Genomic DNA, 18,044 nt, shown 5'->3' with positions numbered 1-18,044 from the left:
TGTCTGTTTTAGGAAGAAACTTAGCTCCAGTGCCCTTTGTAGTAGCTCTTAGGAATGGTATTCAAAAGAACTGCACTTTCCCAATTATTTTCAGTTCTCCCAGCCTCTTTATGCTTCCATGGCTTGCCCTAAGGTGCATACTAGGGAAGCTGAAAGGGACATTGTTCCCATGCATCTGCTGTTTTTCTGTATTAATTGGAATCTTCTTAGTGTATTAGCAATGTGCCTCAGGTGACCTATGACCAGGATTCATCACTGAATTTGGGCCACCGGTTGGATTATTAGCTTCCCCAACCCGGCCTGGGTACTGATGGGGAATGCAACATGAACGCTGAATGTAATATGAATGATTGCTGTTTGGAATAAATGGAGGCATCTAGCCCAAGTCCTACACATGAGCAGTGCAGAGGCATGTCTCCGCAGTCAGTGCTCTAGCTAGCAGAGCAACTGTGCCACTGCTGAAATCTCAGCCTGTCTCTCTTACATCTCCTTGTGGATGTCTGTCAGCTGAAGCTTCATGTGGCTAAAACAGTGTTGCCAGCACACAGGGTGCCCGAGGACAGCAACAGTGTGGGTGTTCGTCGCCCGGTGTGCTTCACGCCAAAGAACACACCAAGGTGGAGAAGCAGACTAAGTTTATTTGAGATCTCAAAGCAAACCTGATGCACGGAGACAGGCACGTCTCAGATCATGCACACTGATACAAACAGTTTCTCTCTTTTTATACATAACTCAGCCAAGCCGTTTCTATTCCCCCCCATGCCCCCTCTCTCCCCCCTCTCCCACCTTTTCCTGTGACTTCTACAAAAGCAATTATCCCAAGTAGTTAAATCACTCTTGGCACCTACTAGTTAAATCACTCTTGGCACCTACTAATCTATCTTCATTAGTGGCTCTTCTCTAAACTACTATTTCACTCTAGTTTCTGTGATATATTATCTTACTCCCTTAGCCAGGTGCATACAGGCCTCATTAGTGCCTCTTGGTACTAGCACTGTAGCTGATAGTTAGCCTCCCCTTACATTCCATTCTTTAAGCTAGCTTGTCAGGTCGTTGAGAGTTCAAACATGGAAGGACTTTGGTTCACTGAGGCCTTAACAGGGGGCTTCATTGAGACACAGTGGCTTTCCACCCTCCCGAGTGGGTCAATGACACCAACAATTCCCTCCTTTGAGAATACTCAACAAACCTTTGGACGAGTTTTCTCATACTCTACAGCCAAAAAGTGATTGAGTTCTATGGAGCTGGGGCTCTCAACAAGGGGGTATGTAGGGATTTCTGGGGCCTGGGGGTTACAAAGTTTACGGAGCACCAGCTTGAAACACACGATCAGGAGGAGGGTGATCAGGCACAAGACCACACCTGTGAGGAGGAGACGCACAAGGCCATTCCCCAGCCCTTTTAGATTAGGCAACCAATTCCAGAGGGAATCAAAAATTGTGGGTTCCCTTTCCTGGGCCTTCCAATGGATGAGAGCCTGTTCGGCTGACAAAATGTGTTTGTTAATGTCCTGTGCATTTTCTGGGACATAAGTACAACACTCACTGCCAATTAGGGCACACACTCCGCCCTGGGAGGCTAGAACATAATCCAGGGCCTGTCTGTTTTGCAGGGCCAACAATCGGAGCTGGTAAAGCTCTGAGTTAAGGCTTTTCTCTATGGCCAGGGTCTCATTAGCAAACTTGGTGAGAAACATAGAAAGTTTTCGATATATTTGAGACAGCCGTCCCACCCCATAAGAGGGGAGAAGGATCATACCGAGTCTGTCTCCCTCACTAATGGGCTCAGGGGTGGCATACAAGGACCTACGATGCCTGGGGCGGCCAGGGGGCAGTTTAGGAAGCACTCGAAGAGGAGGAGCAAGATATCCCACATAACAGCTTCCATACCACCGATGTGGGAGCCACTTATAGGCAGAGGTACCACAGACATAAAAGGAGTGGCCATTTCCCACTAGCCCATTATAACCACTTTGCCACCTTTCAGTTTGGGAGCTACTGAAAGTTCCAAACCGGGCAGTAGAATTGGGTTTTCCATTAACATAGACTGGGATATAGGCATTACTGCCAGGGGATAGATAATACTGGCAGGTGCTGTTCCCAGCGGACCAGGTGTGATTGCTGGACTTGAACTGCTGATAGCACACCAACCCGGGGTTCACTGGCCGCAGCCTAATAGGGGGAGGGAGATGCGTTGAGTTGGCTTGCGGTTCCCAGGGGTCGTCCCTTAATGCATACTGCGACTCAATTGTACAGTTCTGAGACAAGGGGGTACCCGAAATGTTTTTCCCTCTACTGAACCATCCCCAACAGAGATCTGACCAATTCTGGGGAACCACCCTCCAGGGCAATCCAGCTGCATGGTGTGGGATTTGGGAGCATATCCAGCAGTTGGAGAGGTTAAACTCTTGGGCAAAACAAACCTTCAGGGCCTCATATGTGTTTGTTCCCAGCTTGTTAGGGATTCCTTTCCATCCCGCATGTGCCTGGGGAGAACCAGGAGTTACCAAAATGAGTGCTCCTATGGCAAGGAGTAATACTGTGGCTAGCTTCGACCTGAACTTCATACTGGGCTAGTAACCGTGAGGCCTAACAATTACAATTCCCCAAATACCCACAAAATAACAAGTACTAATAACAAACAGATTAAAAACAGAAGGGACCAGGCCACGAGGTTAGGCCGGCCCTGTGAAAATAAACAGAACCAATGCTCAGAGTGGTCGCTGGGAATATGCCGTGACTGTCCGAAGAGGGCACAGGGCATTTCCAGCAGACCTCACTGTCTTTTAAACAACAGTTTAAGTCCCAAATCGTCACTGGCAGTGTTTTCCGCAGGCTGGACGGTCCACCGTTCAGGAGCAGGCACTGCTTTCAGACGAGAGTGATGGATCCAGTGCTTGTGTCCCTCAACCTTTGCAGCTGTGTGTGAGACCAGCAGGACAGTATGGGGTCCCTTCCACTTCTCTTGGAGAGGCTCGTCCTTCCAGGTACGAACGAGGACGGAGTCACCTGGCTGCAGGGAGTGGACAGGAGCATCCAGCGGGAGGGGCTGCAAATCTTTGGTATACCTGTGAAGAGAACAAAGAACAGCAGACAGAGAGCACAGGTACTGAGACAAGAAACCACAGCCTACCTCCCACTCCCCTAACAGAACCGGTGTACCATTCAGAGGCCATGCCCTTCCAAACATAATTTCGAAGGGACTGAGCCCTAACCTGCCCTTTGGGAGAGCGCGAACTCGAAGCAAAACAAGGGGTAAGGCATCAGGCCATCGGAGAGATGCCTCCTGGCAAACCTTTGAGAGATGTCGCTTGAGAGTCTGATTTGTGCGTTCCACTACTCCACTGGCCTGCGGTCGCCAGGGGGTGTGGAGCTTCCAGGGGATCTGTAGGGCATCCGATATCTTCTGGACAACCTGTGACGTGAAGTGCGTTCCGTTGTCAGATTCCATCCATTGAGGAAGCCCAAATCGTGGAATGATCTCCTTGACGAACTTGAGGGCTACCGTTCTTGCAGTGTTGTTACGACATGGGAAAGCTTCAGGCCATCCACTGAATCGGTCCGTTAAGACGAGGAGGTACCTGAACCCTTGGGCCCGAGGGAACTCAGTAAAATCTATTTGCCAAACCAATCCTGGGCCTGGGGTAGGTTTCAGTGTGGCTGGCAACACTGGCACTCCTGGTCGGGGGTTATTCTTCTGGCAGACTAGGCATTCAGCTTGTACCTGGGATACTAGGGGTCTAAGCCCAGAGGTTAGAAAATATTTATTTACGAGCTGGGTTAAAGCCTCTTTGCCAGCATGAGTAGTCTGGTGTAGTTTCTGTAGCACTGGCAGTATTAGATTCTTTGGTAGGAGGATTTTTCCTTCCGTGGAGTGGAGCCATCCCTCCTTCTCCTTCAGCCCGAGTGTGTCTGCTAGGTTCCTCTCCTCACGAGAGTACTGAGGGGCTGGAAGCTCTCCTACCGATGGGATGAGGGCATGCATATGGGCATTTTCAGCTTCCAGTGGTTCCAGGGTAGCGGCTCGCTTGGCTTCCCTGTCTGCCCTTGCATTGCCCTTAGTCACGTCTTGATCTTCTTTTTGGTGAGCCCTGCAGTGTACCACTGCTACCGCCGAGGGGAGCTGTACCGCTTCTAGAAGCCGGAGGATCTGGGATCCATGCTTGACCGGAGAGCCTTGAGCTGTCAGCATTCCTCTTTGCTTCCACAGACCGGCATGAGCGTGCAGAACTCCAAAGGCATATCTGGAATCAGTGAAAATGTTAACTCTTTTCCCTTTTGACAGTTCAAGTGCACGGGTCAGGGCTACCAGTTCAGCCAGCTGGGCTGATGTTCCAGCAGGCAAACCCTCCGCTTCCACAGTCTCGTGGAGAGTTACAACAGCATAGCCCGCCCTCCTTTGTCCATTTACAACAGTGCTACTGCCATCAGTATACCACTCATAATCTGCATTTGGGAGTGGCTGATCTTTTAAATCTGGACGGCTGGAGTATTGGGTATCTATTACATCCAAGCAGTCATGTTCCTGTTTTTCTGTTTCTGGCAACAGGGTGGCTGGGTTAAGGGAGGGGCAAGTTTGCAGGGCAACTTCAGGATTTTGTATAAGTTTAGCCTGGTACCGAGCCATTCGAGCCTGTGTAAGCCAGAGACCACCCCTAGTGTCCAGCAGGGCTTGGACCATATGGGGAGTATATACTTGTACTTTTCCCCCCAAAGTCAGCTTCTCTGCTTCCCCAAGCACTAGGGCAGTGGCTGCAACCGCTCGCAAACATGCCGGCCACCCTTTGGCAACTTGATCCAGCTGTTTAGAGAAATATGCCACAGGACGCTTCCAAGTGCCTAATATCTGAGTAAGCACTCCCAGAGCCACCCCTTTCCTCTCATGCACGTACAGCTGAAATGGCTTAGAGAGGTCTGGCAGACCCAAGGCTGGGGCTTCCATCAGTTTTCTTTTCAAACCCCTAAATGCCTTGTCAGCTTCTGCTGACCAGTGAAAGGGGTCGTGATCTGCTCCCTTAACACATTCGTACAAGGGTTTAGCCCACAGTCCAAACTCTGGAACCCATATTCTGCAGAAGCCTGCCATGCCCAGAAATGCTCTGAGCCGTTTGCGATTGCTTGGGACAGGAATTTGACAGATAGCTTCCTTCCTTTCGTTCGAAAGCTGACGCTCCCCCTGCCTTAGGTGAAATCCTAAGTACTGCACTTCTGTGAGAGCAATTTGAGCCTTGTTCCGAGCTACTTTATACCCACGGAGTCCGACAAAGTTTAGGAGGCTCACAGTAGCCTTAAGGCAGGGAGTTAGACCCACAGCAGCAATTAACAGGTCATCTACATACTGCAGGAGGAGAACTTTATTCTCATTGTCCCATTCCTCTAAGTCTCGGGCCAGTGCCTGGCCAAAAAGGGTAGGAGAGTTTTTAAATCCCTGGGCCAGCACTGTCCAGCAAAGCTGCTTTTTAACCCTGTTGTTGTCTTCCCACTCGAAGGAGAAAATCTCCTGAGACTGAATGTCAACTGGAATCGTGAAGAAAGCATCTTTTAAATCCAGGACTGAAAAGTGGGTGTACTGCCCCCCTACAGAGGCCAACAGTGTATACGGGTTTGGAACAAGGGGGTGCAGAGTCTTGACTCGCTCATTCACAGCCCTCAGATCCTGGACCAGCCGATATGTGCCATTGGGTTTTCGCACCGGCAAGATGGGGGTGTTCCAGGCTGACTGGCATTCCCGCAGTACCCCATGCTTTAGGAACTGGTCTATAGTTTCCTGTAGTCCCTCTCTGGCTTCTCTTTTGATCGGATACTGCTTAATCTGCACTGGACCTTTTCCTGGCAGGAGTTGAACCTTAATGGGGGTGTGATGGGCTGCTTTTCCTGGGACCCCCGATGCCCACACTAGAGGGAAAACCTGGTCTTCCCACTGGCTCCACTCTGGGGCTTGCATGGCTGAAGGCTCAACTGCAAGGGTCATTATCCAGGCATTCTCTGGGGGCAAGGTGAGGGTTATTTCATCCTGGGTAAAATGCAGGGTGGCACCTAAGCGGCAAAGCAGGTCCCGTCCCAGCAGAGGCGTTGGACAATCGGGGAGATAAACTAGTTTGTGAGATAGAGTTCTGTCTCCCAAAGCACACTCTGCTGGAGCATATACCGGACACTTAGTTCCTTTCCCTGTAGCACCCACCACAGTGAGGGAATCTGCCACAGGCAACTGAAGGGGTTGATTTACAGCAGTTCGTGCTGCTCCAGAGTCTATTAAAAAGTCTATTTCCGAATTTCCCACCCGCATCTTTACTCGGGGTTCCGGGGGCAGGATAGTCCGTCTCCCCTGACACCCCTAGTCTTGATCCTCTGCTGCCATCATAGGGGTAACTTCCCTCTCGGGGCACTCATTTTTCCAGTGTCCCTCCTTTCGGCATCTGGCACACTGGTTGCGACCCAGACATCTTTCCTGTGAGCCGGGGCGCCCACGTCCACGGCCTCTCATTCCCCGGCCCCTTCTACCTTCCTGAAATTTTCTCTTGCCACCAGCCTGTACTGCTGCAACCATTAATTTTACTTGCTTTCTTTCCTTTTCTTCTTCCCTGTTGCTGTAAACCTTGTTTGCAGCTTCCAAAATCTGTGCCATAGTCATGCCCATTAAATCCTCCTTTTTCTGCAACTTTTTCTTAATATCAGGGGCAGCCCGACTGGTGAAGATACCCTTTATGATTGCCTCAGTTTCCTGGTTATCAGGGTCTGCATTAGTATTTTGCCGAATTGTATCCCGGATGCGCTGCAGAAAAGCAACCGGACTTTCCTTTGGCTCCTGTATGAGCTCGTAAGGCTTAGCCCAATTGTTATGTCTGACAGCTGAGTGTCGGAGTCCATGCAAAAGCAACTCCTTATACACGATGAGGCGGGTCATATCCCCGGGGTTGTTTGGGTCCCACCTAGGGTCTGCTCGGGGGAGCACGTTATCGGGAATGGGGACATTCTGAGGATCCCGGTCATGTCTCCGCTGTGCCTCTTCCTGTGCTTTAGCCAGGACCTGATTTCGCTCTACCTCTGACAGCAGGGTTTTCAGGAGGACGTTACAGTCATCCCAGTCTGGCTTGTGGCTAGCCAGGCATCCCTCAAACACTGAGATAAACTTACTGGGGTTCGTGGAGAATTCCCCTGCCTGTGCCTTAAAGGCTGCCAAATCCACTGGGTTAAAAGGGACATGCGTGTAAACCTGCATAGTAGTGGCCGGGCGATGTTCTGCTCCCGGACGGGATATCCGAGTTTCAGTAATTAGCGGATAGAATCCCTCTGAGGGGACGATCTCTAACGCCCTAGGCACCTCGTCCTTATATGGTGGGGGTGCTGAAGCCGAAGGGGACACCGACTCTGCCATTACAACTGGGGAGGGGTTCGGGGGACTAGCAGCAGCTACTACCGGACCTGCCGGAGTCAGATTACACTTTTGCACCAGGTCTGACCTATTTCTTAGCAACATAAACAGTTGTGCATACATATGCTCATCCCATTTACCCGTTCGTTGACAAAACAGAATTAATTGGAGGATCGTATTATAATTTAATGATCCCTCCGGTGGCCACCTTTCCTGGTCCTCTAGTTGGTACTGAGGCCAGTCTACTGTACAGAATCTTTTCAGCTTGCTCTTAACCATCGGATCTGACCCAAACACTTTCCAATTCATCAGAATGCATTCTAAGGGTGTACACCGTGCCCTACCGGTACTCTGTCCCTGTCCCATACTCTAGGAAGACACTGGGCGTCCCCAGGTCAAAACAGGCAAAAGAAGGCTTACAGTACTGGACTGTTCCTACCTTATCCACGGGACCGGTTCCCCACCGTCGCCCGCAGCCGCTTCTCCACTACTCAAGCGCGTTGCACCGTTGTGCCCTCCGGGGTCGACCACACCGCGTCTCCGCCGAGGCCCCCGATGAAGTCACCGGTGTGCACCGGGCGTCGGTCGTCGCCGCAATCCGTCGACCTCCAGGAGGGGTCCGGGCAAGGCCAGTTTTAGCCTCGATGCCCACCCAGGGACGCCAAAACTGTTGCCAGCACACAGGGTGCCCGAGGACAGCAACAGTGTGGGTGTTCGTCGCCCGGTGTGCTTCACGCCAAAGAACACACCAAGGTGGAGAAGCAGACTAAGTTTATTTGAGATCTCAAAGCAAACCTGATGCACGGAGACAGGCACGTCTCAGATCATGCACACTGATACAAACAGTTTCTCTCTTTTTATACATAACTCAGCCAAGCCGTTTCTATTCCCCCCCATGCCCCCTCTCTCCCCCCTCTCCCACCTTTTCCTGTGACTTCTACAAAAGCAATTATCCCAAGTAGTTAAATCACTCTTGGCACCTACTAGTTAAATCACTCTTGGCACCTACTAATCTATCTTCATTAGTGGCTCTTCTCTAAACTACTATTTCACTCTAGTTTCTGTGATATATTATCTTACTCCCTTAGCCAGGTGCATACAGGCCTCATTAGTGCCTCTTGGTACTAGCACTGTAGCTGATAGTTAGCCTCCCCTTACATTCCATTCTTTAAGCTAGCTTGTCAGGTCGTTGAGAGTTCAAACATGGAAGGACTTTGGTTCACTGAGGCCTTAACAGGGGGCTTCATTGAGACACAGTGGCTTTCCACCCTCCCGAGTGGGTCAATGACACCAACAATTGCGCTATTAATATTTCCCTCCACGCCCTCCCTGCTACCTCTGTGACCATTCTCACAGTACCCTGGACCGTGATTCACCTTGTTATCCCGTCTCCAGCATGAGGGAAACCACCAGCCAGTTAGCCACCCAAGCACTCTCCTCTAGGCTATGCCTTGGAGGTTAATAATGGCTATATCCCTGTCCCCGTGTCCCTTTGCAGCATTCCGCTATAGAGTCCAACTCGTTATCCATTGAACACTCACAGAAATACCAGCTCCGTTTTCCCCCTAGGGAACAGTGAACACTCCAACTTGAATGTTTCAACTCAGGATCAGCACCTGGCTTAACATCACAGTGCTGAGGTGTATTTATAGTGAAAACAAGGTTAAGCTTGTTACCAAAGATTCAGGGTTCAAGAAACAGTGAGTAGAGGTAATGGAAACAAAAGGTTATACATGAAACAAAATCATAACATGCTTTCTAGCCACTAAACATCTATTGTCACGTGCACGTCAACAGCCGTGGCTCTAGGCACCAGCAAAGCAAGCACCTGCTTGGGCAGCCCATTTGCAGGGGCAGCATGGGAGCTGAGAACCAACCGGGGGTTCTGGGAGCTGTAGTGCCTTGGTTAGCTCCCTGCCTATAGAGCCAGCCCTGGAGCAGGGAAAGAACTACATTTCCCAGCATTCCCTTGGGCACTACCAACTGGAAAGGAAGGAGAGGGACCTCATGCGGCAGCGTGCTGTGAATGGTAGGGATCCATATTTTAACATTCAAAACACAGGACACTCCAGGGGGAGGGAAGCCCCACGCTGCCACCATCCACTCCCTCTGACTGCCCCCCACAGAAACCCCAACCCATCAAACTCCCCTCCCCCGCTCCCTCTCCCCTGATCACCCCCTCCCGGGACCCCTGCCCCTAACTGCCCCCAGGACCACACCCCCTATCTAAGCACCACTGGTCCTTGTCCCCTGATCACCCCCTCCTGGGACCCCTGCCTCTAACTGCCCCCCCTGGACTCCACCCCCCATCTAAGCACCACTGGTCCTTGTCCCCTGATTGCTCCCTCCCGGGACCCCTGCCCTAACTGCCCCTTGGGACCTCAACCCCTATTTAAGCCTCCCTTCTCCTTGTCCCCAACTGCCCCCTCCTGAAACCCCCCCCAACTTCCGCCCAGGACCCTACATCCTACCTGTCCCCTGACAAACCCCTGGGACTCCCATGCCTATCCAACCACTTCCTATCCCCTGACTGCCCCCCCCCCGAACCTCTGACCCATATAACTGCCCCTTCTCCCTGCCCCTGACTGGCCCCCCCAACCTCTGCCCAATCCAAACCCCCCCTTGCTCCCTGTCCCTTGACTGTCCCCCCGGAACCCCTTACCCCTTCTCCAACCCTCCAGCCCCCTTACCATGCCACTCAGACCAGCGTGTCTGGCTCCATGCAGCTCCAGACATGCTGCTGCATACATGCTGCCATGTTCCCCCACAGAGCTCACAGCCCCTCCCCCACCACATACGCAGCTAGCACCTGCCTTCCAGATTTGAACACCTCAAAATTCAGGAGTGCTCAAGCTCAGTTTGGGCAGCTGTTACTTCATTTCTCCCAAATCAAATATGCTGATACTTGCTGTAGAAAAAGTAGGATAAAATTGAGCAAGAAATGCTTCCCAGTGGTTATTAGAATTGGAATTGCTATTTTCTACAGCCATTGCCTTTGTTTGTTTGTTTGTTTGTTTAAAAGGAAGACAGTGATATTGCATTGCCAAATTCCCCATAGAAAGAGTTAAACAAAAGAATAATAAAGGCACCTCAACTTTTCCTCATTTATGGAGGACAGTCTTATAATATGCATCCAGATATCCTCCAATCACTCAAGCTGAAAATTGTTCCACTTTACTGCAGCTCTGTAACCATATGGGAACCAATCCTGTCTGTGTTTTGTGCACATCCAAAATTCCTGTTGAATGACCCGCCCCGGGAGCGAGTTACCAGTGACCCAGGGCTGTGGCGGAAGGATGGTGCAGGTTGAGGGGGAAAGCCCAGGGCTGGGGCGGCAGTGGGTGTGGGTGGGAGACCCCAGGGCTGTGGTGGCAGCAGGGGGGTGCGGGGGCAGGACCCAGGGCTGGGACGGGGGGCAGCCAAATTATTTTTGCTTGGAATGGCAAAAAACCTAGAGCCGGCCCAGCATGTCAAACAAATGCAGTAGCCTTGAGTTCTTCCAGGAGGTCCTTAAAGTGGGTTTACAAGAGGGTTCAAGCAAAAATGTCAGGTCTCTAGAGTGTAATGTTATTAACATGTTCCAGAAAAGGAAGTTTAGTACAAATCTAACATTAAAGTCTTCCTTAAGGGAGCCCCACAAGATCATAGCGTACAACCTGTGGAAGTGGCATTCTACTTTGTATTCATTAAAGTGTACGTCCCGATAGCTGCTCTCTCCAATCAGATGAGTTTTGGAAGTTGGCAGCTTTCTCTGAGATCCAGTATTATACTTTAAATTCAGACAAGCAATCCTCACTCCTATCGTAGCAGTCTTTCCTACTGTAAATTCAAGAAGCATTCTTCCTTCAGATATGTGCCAAAGTCCAGTCCTTAGGAACAGTGACAATCTCAGGGAAGCGTAGTCATGTCTCCTCTACTGAGAGCTCCTAGGTGGTCACATGGCCCTCAATACATAAATTCACCAAATTCTACCAATTAGTCATCCAATTATTAGCAATGACATTTTGGGGAAGAAATCTTCTCCATATCTTAGTGCCCAGGGGAAGGAGGAGGATATATAAAAATAATATCTCACATTTTGGATGTCTATTTTTCAAGGATGATCCTACTTCCCATCGTGGAGGCACACTTCTATGAATGTCCCATTGTAACAGATCTGTGGACCTTTGCTCGATGAAGAAAAGGAAAATTCTCTGTTTTCCTGAAAAATTTCTTTCTTTGAATAATAAGATCCATAAATCTGGCCCATGCTGGAGCGAAATGGAACATCTACAAGAGAGATGGAAATTGACCTCCAGAAATTTGAGTTTTTCATTACAGGGAATTCCTCATGCTCTGTCCTAGGAGAAATTGTTGTGCTTTCCATTCAAAATATATTGAACGCAATCTGAAATTTGGAAAGTAGAATTTAATTTGTTGGGATGTGAAAGTTATCTCAACCCGAAGGGAACTTTGTGGGGGCAGGGCATTTCTCTGCAGCCATTAACAAGTCTAGTTCTGTATCCAACCTGCAAGCAAGATAGTGTACTATTGTAATGGATCTGTGGACATTTTCAGATAAGTACTAACTAGGAGTTTTGGATAGGAGTTCTAGAAGTACTGACTAGGAGTTCTAGATAGTTTTGAAATTCTGTTACATTTATCAAATCATTTCAGTGCCTTAAATACTTTATTTTCAGGGTGATCTTTCCTTTGGAAAGATTCTTGGGATTTCTGCTGTTTAGTTATAGTATTTTGTAAAGTGAGGGATTGTTCTAGGTGTTAAGAAGCAGAGAGCATGGGGGAGGTATTTGTATGGGTCTTACAAATTATTCAGCATTTCACAAGGCCCCAGGTCTTGCTCCCATTGATTTCAATGATAAAATTTCCATTGATTTTCAGTGATGCAGGATCAGATCCATAATGTAGCCTTAAGTGATTTTCTCCACTCCTTCCCCCAAATCCCAGACTTTCAAAGTTGTGAGTCCTATAATTATGGTAGATATTTTACCTAAGTTATGTCATATGTGGTGATAGGAGGTCTGTATTTTGTGTAGGTACTTGTACTGGAAAACAAGATAAGGCCGGATCCAGAGCTAGTGTAAATCTATGTAGCTCCATTGACTTCAAAGGGATTCCCAAACTGGCCATTTGATTGATCTACACTGATTCACATCAGCTGAGGATCTAGCCCATAGATTTTGTTGTTATCTCTTTACTAAACTGCTGGATAAGCTATCTCTATACTCACTTGGGTCCACCTTCTGAGACTTCTAGAGGTCCACCTTCTGAGGCTGGTGATTGTAGTATATTTTCAATACTGATAATTTAATTCTTCTATTTGCTCAGATCAAGAAAATTAAATCCCACCCATCAGTTTAATAAACACTTTTCTTTTTTTTTTTTTTTGCAACGGGTAAGAGTCAGATCTCTTTCGTGGAACAGAAGCCTCTAATTTAGTTGACTACAAAACGTAATACAATTTTGAGGACCCATAAATACTTAAATAGGATACATATAATTACATCAATTCTGGCCTAATGGAATACAGAGAGAAATATAACTACTGTGGTCTTTGGGGGATGGTGCTTGCAATTTCATTGCAAACAATTGCATTTTTATTTTCCATTAATATTCTCTAAATGTGCTGGTGGAATCAAAGTTTTCTGACAAAAATGAGAATGCATTCTCTAAGCCTCTGCAATGCTCAAAGGCATATTTTAAAATAACTTTCACGGGAAGGCATGGTTTGATCTTCAGAAAAAGCTTTTCTGTTATACTGCAGTGATTGAAATGTATATAGCAAAGGCACATTCACTAGGTTAACTTGGTCCTGAACTAATATTTCACAGGTGTTTGAAAGTTATTACAAACTCTGTTTCAAGACCAAGAAGGGATTCAGTTCTGAAGTGTAGCAAATCAGTTAGATGAGCATGATGGAAGGGTAATATTAACTGGACAGCCTCCTTGGTGTTAGGTTAATTTATTTTCAAATAGGTACATGCAGACCTGTATTCAGTGGAGTTCTCCTCCATTCCCAATCAGCCTCAATGCATACTTTAGGCACTGAGATGAAAGGAATCTTTTTTCTGCTCAAGACCCAATCAATAATTTTATCTCCCACCCATGAATATTTTAAACACGTAAAACCAGAATCTCACCAGAGGACAGGGTATAAAGGTACCTTTTTGCAACCTTTCCATTCCTCTGGTGCTGGGGGCAGCTGGGATTGTTTTGATCTCCATTCCTAAATAGATCTTCCTCAGCACCCCTATAACTTGTGCTTACAATAATGGCTTCCTGTGGCCTGTTCTGCTGGCCTAGTATTGGCATTATTCAGCACGTTCTAGCCATGCTCCTTACTGCCCTGGCACATCTTCAGGACACCCTCTTGCCAGGGGGCCAAGAGTGGGTGATGTACAGCTGGCTTTATGCCTCCCAGGAATTCCTCTGTGCAAGGGGAATCCCAAACTGGCCATATCAGCCAACTCTCCTAGATACTGTAGCTGCCTTTGTGGATATCTCCATGAACAAAACCTGTGAGGGCCCCAAACATCACTTTGACTTTTCCTTTTGCCACTGTGTAATAACAGAGATAATTTTAACCCCATTAGAAGTCTTGTTACATGCTGCAGAGCTGACATCACTGATACCTAGTTCTAAGCATTAGACGTACTTTGGGCTAGTAATGCACCAGCACTGAGGCTCCCCTACTACCAGCTGAAATCACTAAAGAGCTGAAGTTACTAAGAGCTGGAATCACTGAGAGCTGTGTTAAAAGTCTGTGTGTGTTTGGGGAGTGGGGCTGAAGGCATATTGGTGAGTGGCTAGCAGGATGACTAGCAGAGAGCAGTGGCTAGCAGGACGGTTAGCAAGGTGGTGAGCAGCTAGCCGGATGGCTGGTGGGAAGGAGTGGCTAACAGGATGACTAACAGAGAGGGAGGAGTGGCTAGCAGGACAGTTATCAGGGTGGTGAGCGGCTAGCAGGATGGCTGGTGGGAAGGAGTGGCTAGCAGGATGACTAGCAGAGAGCAGTGGCTAGCAGGACAGTTAGTGAGGTGGTGAGCGGCTAGCAGGATGGCTGGTGGGAAGGAGTGGCTAGCAGGATGACTAGCAGAGAGCAGTGGCTAGCAGGACAGTTAGTGAGGTGGTGAGCGGCTAGCAGGATGGCTGGTGGGAAGGAGTGGCTAGCAGGATGACTGGCAGAGAGGAGTGGCTAGCAGAACAGTTAGCGGGGTGGTGAGCGGCTAGCAGGATGGCTGGTGGGAAGGAGTGGCTAGCAGGATGACTAGCAGAGAGGAGTGGCTAGCAGGACAGTTAGCGAGGTGGTGAGCGGCTGGCAGGATGACTGGTGGGAAGGAGTGGCTAGCAGGATGACTAGCAGAGAGGAGTGGCTTGCAGGACAGTTAGCGAGGTGGTGAGAGGCTAGCAGGATGGCTGGTGGGAAGGAGTGGCTAGCAGGATGACTAGCAGAGAGCAGTGGCTAGCAGGACAGCTGGCAGGGATGAGCAGCTCATGCTGAAGACTGCAGCAGAACCGCATGGAGAGGCATGGCAGTCAGCCTTCAACACGAGCAGCGGAGCACGTAAGATGCCCTCATACCTTCCCTCGCCCCCGTTCTGCCCAGGCTGGGAAGTAAACTCTGCAGAGGAACTTCTGAACTCGGGGGGCTGTACTGACTAAGGACAGATGCTGTGGAAGGGGTGACTGTTGGGTTGCTGGACTCAAGAACCAAAGGGAAAGGACACGGCCCAGTCTGCTTGGCAGTGGGACTTCTAGTTCATGGTTTATGTTTATGAACCCTAGTTGTGGTGTTTTCTCAATTTAATGCTGAGTTGTTTACCTCGTGTTATTAAAGATTTTTGCTATACCAAGACTCTGTGCTTGCGAGAAGGGAAGTATTGCCTCTTTGAGGTGTGTTTAATTTTCCCAGGTCACTGGGTGAGAGCTTGAGCTGGTTTTGCATTGTATTGTTGAAAGGGGACCCCTATGTACTGAAGGGTTACATCTACATTTCACTCATTTTGTTTATCTATTCACATGTGCAAGGAAGTCTTTAAAGGAAACACTCAGGAAGGCATGTCAACAATTATTTTGTTATGTATTTTTAATTATTTAAAAACAATCTACACAAAGTTACTTTAAGTATCTACTTGTACCTCTTTTCCTATGAGATACATAGCAGTTATGATGTAGGTTAGATGAGTGACATTTCATTATAATGCTTATTCTGAAGGGATCACTCAGTGGAGGTAATTAATGGCTTGAGAATGACATTTAAACATATATTTGATACTTTTTCTAGAGTTAGGACAAAATTATGCAATTTATTCATTTTGATTAAATCTTTTAGCTTGCAACTGGCTTCAGATTTGCATAAACTCCATAGCTGATGAAAAAAACTCACTGTGCTAAAGAGTTCAAACAAACGAAAATCAGGATTTTTTCTCCACATTTCTCACACTCAGTATCCCATCTGATTGTCATTGTTCAAGAACATACATTGTATTACAGATCTATAATTAATGACAACTCAGTAGAATAGTGTCAAACCTGACAACATCTCATTTATTTGAAATGTTGGTGCTTATGATAAAAATGGAAAGTCCTGACCGCAGTGGGGATTTTTTAGACAGTGCACATTTCTCTTTGTTCTAAGTACCTTCTGGGGAAAGAACTACTCACTTAATGAAAGTTGAACTTTTGGTTGAGCCCCTCGCTGATGAGATTCAAATGGAGAACACTGGAGTAAAAGTAAGGAACACTCACACCTCTTTGCTTCAGTCAGCCAGATAAATTGCTCTGCCATGCTTCTCCCCAGGTGTTTATTATGAGGGAGGTGGCAGCACTGAAGACAATGAAGGACAACTTCCATGTCAAAGGAAGGAACACATCCAGCAAGTTTCAGGCCCAAGAAGCAGAAGACACACAAGTCACAACTGTGACTAAAGACAAATTGCAAGTACTTTTAGGTATATGGGGAAACTTCCATTCTGTCACTTCCTAGGAGCATATGGGAGGCATTGCATAATGACGATAGTTCAGTTGTCTACATAGGGTCATGATGACAAACAGAGGAGATTTGCGTTATATGCTTTGTTGGTCTATTTTAAAAGTATATTAGCAGCTAATGTTTAACCTTAGGACAAGGAGCAGGCCACAACATGGCCAGCTAACATAATTCTGAAGGTGTTGGACTTGTAAGCGTGTCTGCACAGAAACTTGCACCAAAAGAACTAAATCAGTTGTAATTCACACCTACTGTTCTTGCAGGGCTCGTTTGTGTGAGGGCGCTCTGAGTTTGGTGCTTCAGCATACAAGCCTTATTTTGATTTAGCACATACCTCAATTCCTTACCAAAAAATGACAAAAAGATGTAAGTTACATTGAGTTAGTTATTTTGATGCCAGATAATCTATACTAGGTTCTAAATGGCATTTAAAATTGTGTCAACTAACACAACAAACAAGGCCAGGCAATAACATGGTTTTAAGGGCACGTGTTTGCTAGGTGCTAACATCCCCCAAGGCTGTGTCTACACTTAAACCGCTACAGTGGCGCAGCTGCAGCTGCACTGCTGTAGTGCTTCGCTGCAGCGACAGGAGGGATTCTCCCATCTCTGTAGTTAATCCACCTCCCCAGGCAGGGGAGCTAGGTAGATGGAAGAATTCTTCCATCAGACTAGGACAGGGTTCAAAAAAGAACTAGATAAATTCATGGAGGATAGATCCATCCATGGCTATTAGCCAGGATGGGCAGGGATGGTGTCCCTAGCCTCTGTTTGCTAGAAGCTGGGAATGAGCGACAGGGGATGGATCACTTGATGATTACTTGTTATGTTCATTCTCTCTAGGGCACCTTGTCTGACTACTGTCAGAAGACAGGATACTGGGCCAGCTGGATCTTTGGTCTGCCAGTATGGCCGTTCTTATGTAACCTAACACTTTCTACACCGGGGGTTATGTCGGTATAACTCTGTCGCTCATGGGTGTGGTGTAGCTGGGTTGACCTACCCTTTTAGTAAGACCTAGCTTCAATTAAAACATGTCAGTTGGCATGTTTTTAAACAAACATGATTCTTTTTCCTAGTCTAGGCAAGGCCATAAGGCCAAATTTTCAAATAGCCAAATCTTTAGATGTTTAAATATAAGTGAGAGAGACATCTAGTGGGATTGAGGCACCTAACTCCCATGAGTTGACACCTAAAAATTACACCTAATGTAGTTAGGCACTTTTGAAAATCGCACTATGCACATCTGCATCTTTAGGTGCCTACAGAGCCTAATCCAGCCTTTTGTGACTAATTAGTAGCTTGACGTGGCGAGGAACTGCAGGTGAATGCTTGTTTTGGTGTTTGTGCAAGAAATGTTTCTGATGAAATGAGAACCAGCCATAACATTTGACTAAATCTAAACCCTTATGTCTTGTGCACTTCTGTTAATTAAATGTTTTGGAAAATAGCTGTACACTGACTTAAATAAGAGAGAGCATCCAAAGCAGAAAGATGCCAGAAAAGACAGAAAAAAAGTAATGGAAGGAAAACAGCGAGACAACTGCTTGGGTAGCTGTTGCCTTAGTAACAGAAGGGTAATTAAGAGGGTGAGGATTGATGTAATAGATTAGTAGGGGAACAGAATAAACACTATGCACTGAAGAAAGGGATGGTATATAAAAGCGAAGCCTCTCACACCAAG

At 47.6% G+C, this 18,044-nt stretch overlaps 1 protein-coding gene across 1 annotated transcript; it reads right to left on the bottom strand.

Moving 5' to 3' along the window:
* Positions 1-2,775: 2,775 nt before the first annotated feature.
* On the bottom strand, positions 2,776-7,374 carry LOC127044726 (uncharacterized). The gene is given in 2 exon segments (XM_050939788.1): positions 2,776-3,067; positions 3,215-7,374. Coding segments are annotated over 2 exon segments (4,452 nt in total).
* Between the last annotated feature and the right edge of the window lie 10,670 nt (positions 7,375-18,044).

The sequence above is a fragment of the Gopherus flavomarginatus genome, chromosome 2, assembly GCF_025201925.1.
Source record: "Gopherus flavomarginatus isolate rGopFla2 chromosome 2, rGopFla2.mat.asm, whole genome shotgun sequence".
In the NCBI taxonomy this organism is placed as follows: domain Eukaryota; kingdom Metazoa; phylum Chordata; order Testudines; family Testudinidae; genus Gopherus; species Gopherus flavomarginatus.
This window is presented reverse-complemented; position numbering and strand designations above follow the sequence as displayed.